The sequence below is a fragment of the Cryptomeria japonica genome, chromosome 3, assembly GCF_030272615.1.
Source record: "Cryptomeria japonica chromosome 3, Sugi_1.0, whole genome shotgun sequence".
Taxonomy (NCBI): Eukaryota; Viridiplantae; Streptophyta; class Pinopsida; order Cupressales; family Cupressaceae; genus Cryptomeria; species Cryptomeria japonica.
The window spans coordinates 74,115,970-74,125,604 of record NC_081407.1 but is presented as its reverse complement, the minus strand read 5'-3'; the positions used below and the strand labels follow the sequence as shown (position 1 = coordinate 74,125,604).

Sequence of the window (9,635 nt, the reverse complement as noted above, 5' to 3'; positions counted from 1 at the left end):
GCTATTAGTCATCTTGAAACTTCTTTTTTTTTGGGTATTGTAAGGTAATCTTGAAACTTATCAAATCTAATTCTTTGTTCTTTGTACATTCATCAATTATTGAATTAAAGACACTTATTTTCTATTTACATTCTCTACATTGAATGATTATAAAATATCAATATCCAATAGACATCTATACACCTAAATTGAGATACATGTGCTTGTTAGTATGCTATTCTATTAAATTAGTATGTCTTTCTTATAAGAAAACGTTATTTCTCTTATCTATGAATTCTTACGCGGACTAACTTTTCTTTTTGATGAATAAGTGCCAATATTTTTAATTAAAAGAGAATAATAGTACACATATTCAAAAAAGAAAAGGATGTTTGAATATAAAATCATATCTCTAGAATCAAATGAAGTAGTGTATAAATAAAACAAACTGAACAATAAACATAAAAGCCACACAAATAAAATAACAAACAGAAAATACAAATATATCTCAATCACTTCCTTGCAATTGTAGGTGCATTTGACATTTATCAAAATAAAACTATTGTCTATTAAAAATCCCTATTACAAGGGACTGAAAGCCAACACCACAATCCCTAAATTTTACTCAGCTCCAAGTTATTTAGGCATTTGAATTCGGATTATTTTTCACAAGTAGACAAGATGGAAATCCGTAAAAGACAGCTAGCCGAATTGAGAGCACCAGTTGGGAATTGTTTATTGAGATTCAGGAGCAGTGGTAAGGACAGGTGCTGGTTCAGGGGCAGGTGGGAGCTTGGCGAGCTTCTTCTGGAGGGCGAGTTCGATGTCACGGCTCATCTTGCGGGAATACATCTGAGCAAAAGTGATGGGCTCTTCCATGAAAGACTGCTCTCCCTCCTCTAACTTCAGTGGGTACACAATTGCCCCCTGCGAAGGATTCTGAAATGTAGCAATGGACAATCTACTGTAGTTGGAGTTCACCACGGCCTGATGATCCGCGGTCTTGAACTTCCCATTGCTCAGATACTGATCAATCACAATTCCACATACCCAATTAGAGCTACATAACCCTAAAAATGAATGGAATTAGAGAGTAATATAGCAGGAATACTGACATGCATATGGTCGCCAAGATTGACTACAAAAGCTCCCTGGACAGGCTCGACAGTGATCCAGTTTAGCCCATCGTCCTTGGTAGCCTGGAGGCCGCCCACCTGGTCTTGGAGGAGCAGAGTAATGGTGCCAGGATCGGTGTGGCGCTTCAGTCCCAGGGTCATATCAGGCTGTGGGCATTTGGGGTAGTAGTTTATCACCACCTTCTGATCCATCTCAACGCACGCCTTGGTCACCGCCTCGGGCTCCAATCCCAGCGCCTCCGAGATGATCGCCAGCAGTTTGCTAGCCAGACCCATCAGCACCTCACTGTATTTGTCCACAATCTCTCTGCACGGAGGGAAAAGTAAGTAGACTGCATTATTCCTAATTCCTAATTCCTAACAGGGGTACATAAATCATACCCATCATAATTAGGGCAAGAAATTAGGGTTGGAGGGGAGTTCATTACCTCCATCCCTCAGGCTTCTCAGGCCAGCGGGTGTAGTCACGTTGGTGCAGGGGCTGAGCGAAGTAAGTGCAGATTTCTCTCCAGTCAAGAACGGCCTCGCCCTGCAGATGACTGCTCACAACAAATCCTCCGCGCTTGCCGCCTCGCATGTCATATTTGAGCTTCTCCTCTGCGGGAAGGGCGAAGAAGTCTCGGGAGAACTGAGTCATGGTGCTCACCAGCTCCTCTGGAACACCATGATTCACCACCTGGAAAATTCCCCATTCCTTGCACGCGTTGGTCACTTCCTCCCTCACGCGCTCTCTCTCAGGGCCCTCCATCCCCTCCAGTGAGATCACCGGAATGTCACTGCTGAAAACATTGTACGCCACTTTGGGCCTCTCATCCTCGTCACGCACAAAGATCGACTGCAACGATTTCGCTCTCTCCGCCTCTCCCACTGGAAGCACGTCGGGTCGTTCTGAGGGTATCGCAGGAACTGTCGCTGCGGCTGCTGGTGCCATTTTTGTCTCTTACCAGTTAAACCCAAGAGCAAATTGCCTGTGTTTGTTACCCTGCTATGAGAATTAAGGCTATTTAATCGTGCTTCTCTGTACGTTTATGTGAGGTATTTATATAAAGGAAGAATGGGTTTGTTGAAGTGCACGCTGTACTAGCTCCCGCAGGTAGATACGAAGAGGGTCAGCTTGTTGAAGGATGGTTGGAGGTGTGCCCATCTACTTTCTTCACTCAGTTCTAGAAACCCAAAGACCGGATCCAATGTGGGTTTCATCGGCACACAGATTTATCAAAGTCGGTCATTGAATGTGATCTGATCATAGGGCCATTCAAAGATAGAATATTGATTTTAGACATCATCCACTGAAAAGTAAACAAAATTTAATCAGACAACTTGTATCCGGACACCAAGATGCATATCTGTCCCTATTATTCGAAAAAAAACACTGTAGTCTCATTTTTAATTGTGCATTCTGCGATGTCTGGACAGAGAATAGGTATTTCATAATTTACCCACCACCTAATAGTCAGGCAGGTCGAAAGGCAGTATTGAGTCTTGAAATTCAAGAGAAAAAGCCCTCCTGATTTTTTCTTCTTCGTGACAAAGGTCACATCTGAGATTACTAAGACGTTAACAGTTTCCCATTTTTTACCTCGCGCTTTTGTTTGGTTTACAGATAAGAAAATAACAGCCCTGAAATACTGACACACTTATTTGGACTCGACTGGGATTTGTCTATAAAGTCATTGATTGCATTTCTTATACAAATCGACCATCAGGGGTCCCAATGGAAGCCGGTGATGGAACATTCATTAATCTTCTCTTAAATGAAACTATTAATCTTTTCTTCATCTTATTATGTACCGGCCTTTCCACCATGACATGTGTCATATTGACAATTACAACATACTTTGAACTTTATATATTTCTAATTCTGATTATAGGGATTAGGTTTGTCTTTTCTTTTAAGGGGTGTAAATTTTGCTTTTATCTTAAACAAATGTAATTTGCTGTTTTTTACTTATTAATAGGACATTTGATTTCATGGGTTATCATGGTTTTTTAAAAGTATCAAGTAGTTTGTTATTAAACTTGTGTTTATAAATATAAGTGTGCGACATTTTAATTTGTAAAATTAGTTTGTAACACACCACATGCTAGTAATAGAGAATTACTATGGAAGAAATCTTATTACATTATGATAGTTATTTATTAATATAATGAGTGATGTCATTTTGATGGATATTTTCGGAAAAGGTTTATATGGTAAATCAACATGTCATTATTTTTAGCGTATTATTGTTTATTTTGAGTTGTATTTCAAATTATGAACCAACATAACATATTTTCAACAACAAAAAATCTCTAAGAATGAGGGAACTTTAGACATGCAATAACTATTTTCAACAGTGAGAGCTCTACAAAAGAGAATCTTTGGTAGGCACAAGAAATGTTGAACACTTCAAGAAAATTACCAAGTTTGATAGATAGAACTTTGAGATTTGAAAGCTTAGTATCATTTAAAACTTGTGATAGAGATAAGTAGATTATTATTTCAATATAAAGACTCTTTCATATTGTAGTGGAATATTTCTTAAAGATCAAGATAGGTGGGCAAGAAGATTAATATGAGGTATTTTCCTTTCAAATTCATTAGTGTTGAATGTCATTAGAGAAGTCACCAATAAGGAACTATTGATTAAAATGAGATATTTACCTTGTAGCAAGTTCTAATTGAAAAAAATTGTATTTCAAAGATGTTGTTCTCTTACAAAATGAGAAATGGTGACTCTTGTTGGTTGAAAATTTTGTACACTTGGGGAAATATACAAAATTGTGGTTTCAACCACAGCACATGAGTAAAAACTCTCCTAATTAAGGGAAGGCTCCCCCTATCTAACTACAACTTGGAAATAAAAACAGGATGGGACAGCAGTCTTCCTTCTTTCTTCAAGAAAGACAATATCCTTTTCTCTTCACAGAAAAGGATAGCGATTGAAAACGAACAACAGTAACTACTTTCAAGTGAAATGAGAGAAAGGAAATGAAGTTTCCTGAAAGCGCAAAGACTTCCGTCACTTTCTTCGGGACAGGACAGCAATATCAAGTTCAAAGACTTGACTATTGGAAGTCCTATCTACCCTTTGCTATACTAAATTTTACAACGGATAAAAGATAACAGCTCAAAGACTGGAATAATTTATTCTTTTAACACAAAGACAAGAACTAATACAAGCTCAAAGACTTGCTTCTATTTCTTATCAAACAGTAATTTTCCTCAAGAATAGACGCAAGCTCAAAGACTTGCTGCTCCTTCAAGAGAGTTTCCTATTTTAATTAATCTTCTCTACTTGCAGCTCAAAGACTTCAAATCAGATTGGACTAAGCTCCTTTAGAAACACTTTGCATAGAAGAAATAAAAGATTCAAACCCAAACATGTAGCTCAAAGACTCAAAACTTGAGTAATCCTTCTTTCTTATTCTTCAAAACCTTCAATTCACATACATAAGCTCAAAGACTTCTTGCTGTAAATTTGGCAGAGTTTTTGCTTGCTTTCAAAAAGATAAATATTACAATAGACAACTCCAGTATTTATAGAAGAGGAGCCTTGAGAAAAAGGTGGGAGGATCCTAACTAACTTGAGAGATTCTCTCAACCACCAAGACTCATTCAATAACTAACTGAGACTTCATTAACTAATTAAGAGTTACTCCAACTAACTAAGACTTATTCCAACTACAGTCCTAATCGGACACAACTTGTAGTTGTCTTACATGTAATTACAAAAGTGCAAGTAATGTGTAACTTGCATTTTACAAAAAAAATTTTACATGTAACTTGTCAAAACGAAATTACAAATGCATAACTAAAACTATTCCATGTGTCTAAAGACACGACTCTAACTGCATCATCCTTTGTCTTTGATGATCTTCATGTCGCTTCAGGATGCTAGAACTTGAAGTATTTTAGATTGGTAAAGACATCTTGAACCGGAACGGGAACTTGCATCCTTGTCTTCTTGCTTAGGGTAATACTAGCTTTTCAAGAGGGAACGGGCTGCCTTCCTCTTTTCATGTCATGACCATCTTTGTCTTGAAAGCATTCTATGCTCTCAACCATGAATTGTTGTTGTATCTCTTCTTTGTATCATCCTTCATTCTTGAAATCTTCTTGCAAAATAAGGCCCATGCCTTAATCCATAGATTTGGTAGATCGTGTGTGCAAACCGGACTGACAAGGGAAGAGAGAAATTGATGCAAAAATGGGCTCACAAGTGAATTTCGGGTTTTGGAAGTTGCATTACATGTGTGGGATAAACAAAAGAATTAACTTGCAAGTGTGGGAACAAACATGCAACTTCATATGTGTAATGGGTAACTACAAGTTTGCACTTGTAATTGGACCTTCAAAACTCATTTTCAAGTGTTTTTTGAGTGCATTTTGGACCAATTTCGGGTTCTGGATGGCTGACTGCAGGTAGACTTTAAATGGGGAAAACGAATAAAAGTGTGAAATGAGTGGATGAAATGGTATGTACGGATGATGGAAATGAATATGAAAATATTTTGGGAAGATCATCTTCAAGAAAATGAGAAGAACTTTCAACGTGTAATCCGGTTCTAAAAACCTGATTATGAAAGGATAGGTATTTCTCATCTTTGCAACTTGGAATTTCAACAAAAGATGGTTAAATCTTTTATCCGTAAGGGAAGAACAATGATTTTCATCCAACTTGTAATCGGGATTTAAAATCCCGAATACAAGTAAAGAGGGAAAATGGGGAAGAACAATGCAATTCTAAAATTGCTATCAAAGGGGAAAATCTCTCTCACAAAATCTGATTTTTGGGGAAGAGCCAACCATTTACAAATTTACAACTAGAAAGGAAAAACAAGAAAACAAGAAAACAAGAAAAATGAAACAAGAAGAAAATAAATCTTACCTTGCTCCAATCTGAAAATGCCTCTCCAAAAGATGATCAATCTTTGAAATAAAGAAGAATATCTCTTAAAAAGAAACTAACCGTATTCCAAAACCCTAGCCACGTTTTTGAAAAAATGCCCAAAACTGAAAAACGTGGCAGCAAATGCACGAGAAATGGCATGGAAAATGGCCAAAACTCTTTCTAACCTCAATACCTTAGCATACCAAGTCAAAACGATTCATAACATTGCTGATTCGTGGCATTTTTAATGAAGAAAAACATGGTTTTTTGGCAAAAACGTGTTTGCTGTTATAAAGCTAAAAACCAGCAATCTTAACCTCCATGTGGCATGAAAGGTGTTTAAAAATGCATAAAAATAGGGAGGAATCCATAACGCCTTCTATCTCCCAAAAAATCTCCACAAAAATTTGCTAAAAATCTTCAAAAAACATGTTTTTCCTTGCAATTCGGGTTTTTTGGAACAAATAGCAAGTTTAAAATGTATGAAACAATGAAAATCGGGTTTTTTGGAGGATATGACAAGTTTAAAATTTCACTTTTTCAACATGTTAGGCAAAATCGGGATTTTTTGGCCAAATAGCAAGTTTAAAATGTCAAAAATGCACTTTATAAGCAAAATCGGGTTTTTTGGACCAAAGTGCAAGTTTTAAAATGTCAAAAATGCACTTTATAAGCAAAATCGGGTTTTTTGGACCAAAGTGCAAGTTTTAAATTGTCACTTTTTCACTTACAAGGCAAAATCGGGTTTTTTGGACCAAACTGCAAGTTTTAAATACTTGTAAATGGGAAATAAAATCCCTACAACAAGTTATACTTGCTTGCACATATGTAATGGGGATTTAAAATCCCTATTACATGCAAAAACCATTAAAGTAGGGGTTTTTTGACCAAACTGCATGTTTACTTGCAGTTGAGCCAAAAAATCCCTATTTTAACTAAAAATGACCAAAAAACAATAAAAAGATAAAAACAACAAAGGGGAAATTTAAAATAAATTACAAGTAACATATTTGAAATAAAAGTGCACATGTAATTGGTCAAAAATTCCCCTACAAAGACCAAACAATGAATATCATTAAAACTTGCAGTTTGAAGAAAATTCTCCACCTGCAGTCGGGATTTTAAAACCCAACCGAAGGAAAGACATAGCAAACGAACCCAGAATTTGACGAAATTCGAAACGTAGTTCGAGGGTGGACTAAGGATTAAGCCAGTCCAAGGATTAGTCAAAATTCTACCTCGGGAAGCGTGCCATAGAGTAATTTTTTTCATTTTTTCACAAAAATTTCATGTAATGGTCCTTCATTTTTGAAAACAAAAATGAGGACAACAACTCTATCACCAAGAATCAAAATAAATTCAATATTTTGGAAATAAGATCATTGTTTATTGATGTAAAGATAAATGAAAACAATTGCACATATTATTGTGTTACATTTTGGCATGGATCATCGGATAATCTTGTTATGGCCACTAATAATACCTCAACTAAGCTAAAACCAAATGAGGTAGTTCCAACCATGTTATTAGAATATATGAGGCAAAAAACCATGGAATATATTGCAAAGGACATATTATTGAAGTTTTTTTCCTAAAAGAAAGAAAAGAACAATTAAATAATAAACAATTAAATCCTAAAGGTAAATCTACAACACTTTGATGATTTCAAAAAAATATTGAAATTATTGTAGATATAAAGATTTTTAAAATTACTACAGGTTTTGTTGTCATCAAGTTTTAATCATACCAATTTAAAACTTTAAAGTCCTCAAAGGTTAAATTAGTCAATTAAATAGTCTTCTCCAAGATTATACAAGTTTTTGAATAATTTGTAAAATTTATTTATCATGCACATGCTTGATTAAGTTGATTTTTGAGAATTTGAAGCAAAAATATTAAATGTCAACCAATCCCTATCATTAATGATTTCAGGAAATAAATTGGCTAGATTTGATCATTTCACTATTATTAATCTTGTGAGAATGTCTATTGTTTGGACTATCTAAGAGATTTCTTGGTTTGATTTGTAGGATTTCTTTTGCAATTTAAATAGTGACATTCATATCTCTAAGAATTTATAACACTATCTTGTAGACATTATAGTTAGATATAATCTTTTAAATTATATTGGAAATTATAAAAAGTTCTAGAATATTATTTAAGAAATTCAAGATTACTTTATCTAATGTAGTTGTCTCTTGATCTAGTGTCTACTTATCACCCTCTCCAATCCTTAATGTACCTGTCTCTTAATCTACTGCCCATTTGAGTCTTAATCTCATACTATCTATGTAACCAAATTTCAAGAACTTATTCATGTCATTAACATGCTAGAACTTTAGAGTGTACTATGTTATCTAACCTTGATCTTTATCACCCCCATCTAAAATTGTTGTCTGCTAATATACTATCCCCATTTCACCCTCCTAATCCTTATTTTATATGCTTCCTCTTACCTCAACTCCTTATTAACCTCCCCTGTATCCAAATGACAAGATCCCCCAAATGAAAGCAGTCTTGGCTCCACCAAGACCAAGCCTGCTATAATCCACATAACCCATAGTATGCATCCCTTACATGAGCCTCTAGATATGTCATATGTTAACATCATCTCTATCAATACCCTATCTTTTCTTTTTGTATTTTAGTACACTCAAAATTAGGTTTATCTACATATCCTCCACCCTTCAACCATAGAAATTGGCATTCCCCAACCGCCCCCAAAACACAATCCAAAACATTTTTCCATGCCAACCTACCATAGAAATAAGGAGAACCCTCCTTCACCCTCACTACTAGACCTCTTTGCATAAATTATTTAAGAAGTAGAGGCTCCTCCTCCACATTATCCCTTATTACTCCCATTGATATTAATAGGAGTGAGTAGTTGTGACTAGTTGTATATCTAGATATAATTTATCATCTGCATCTTCTCCCAAGTATTGTATGTTTGCATAATTTGTGAATATTCCAATATTACCATCAATATTCACAAGTTCATTGGCACTATTCTCAATTAACACTTGAGATGAGGTTTCTCTTGTTGTTGGTTCCTTATATTGGTGAGCCTCTCAATACTACTCTAATAGTGATTCCACCATCAATTCATCCTTCATCTCCCCTATAATGTACATTAGGAGGAGGACTACTTGATGTATGATGATGTCTAAAGTTAAACATTAATCTTATTTATATATAATTATGTTCATTTATTTTTTAATAATCACTATCATTGTGATTAATATCTTTTTGCTAATAACTCATAATGACCCATGTTACCCTCATAGGTACATGGATATAGGAACAACAAATTTCTCATATATTCTTCTCTATGTATCTATCTTCTATTATATTCTATATGTTTCTATTATAATATTCTAGGGATAATGAAAAGTGTTGAGATATTTAAGCTTCTTTAATTTGGCCCAAAAACATCATTCGTTTGTCGCATGTTATTCTTTCTTTGCATTCTACTATTTCAAGATTTGGAGACGATGATGATTCAATACCTTCTCCATGATGATGATGATTATCCCAACATTTGTATACTAAATCCAATATTTTATACACATCTTTGTGTGTTTCATGTGAATTTGCTTGTTTTTATGTGGCATCCTTAGAATCAATGTGATGCCATTATGTGAGC

At 35.2% G+C, this 9,635-nt stretch overlaps 1 protein-coding gene across 1 annotated transcript; it reads right to left on the bottom strand.

The window, feature by feature from the left end:
- Positions 1 to 523: 523 nt before the first annotated feature.
- Positions 524 to 2,412, bottom strand: LOC131032352 (naringenin,2-oxoglutarate 3-dioxygenase). Its single transcript, XM_057963298.2, has 3 exons — positions 1,544 to 2,412; positions 1,095 to 1,422; positions 524 to 1,005 (listed from the first exon to the last, which is right to left on the bottom strand). The coding sequence occupies exons 1-3, from the start codon at positions 2,044 to 2,046 to the stop codon at positions 715 to 717; spliced, it is 1,122 nt and encodes a 373-aa protein (XP_057819281.2). The 5' UTR covers positions 2,047 to 2,412; the 3' UTR covers positions 524 to 714.
- Between the last annotated feature and the right edge of the window lie 7,223 nt (positions 2,413 to 9,635).

What these genes read in the sequence shown, in the direction of transcription:
- LOC131032352 (XM_057963298.2), bottom strand. Translation starts at nt 2,046, where the DNA reads ATGGCACCAGCAGCCGCAGCGACAGTTCCTGCGATACCCTCAGAACGA. An exon ending in GAGAAGCCTGAGGGATGGAG is followed by an intron (nt 1,423 to 1,543) that starts GTAATGAACTCC and finishes CCCTCCGTGCAG; the next exon opens with AGAGATTGTGGACAAATACA. An exon ending in ATCTTGGCGACCATATGCAT is followed by an intron (nt 1,006 to 1,094) that starts GTCAGTATTCCT and finishes GTGATTGATCAG; the next exon opens with TATCTGAGCAATGGGAAGTT.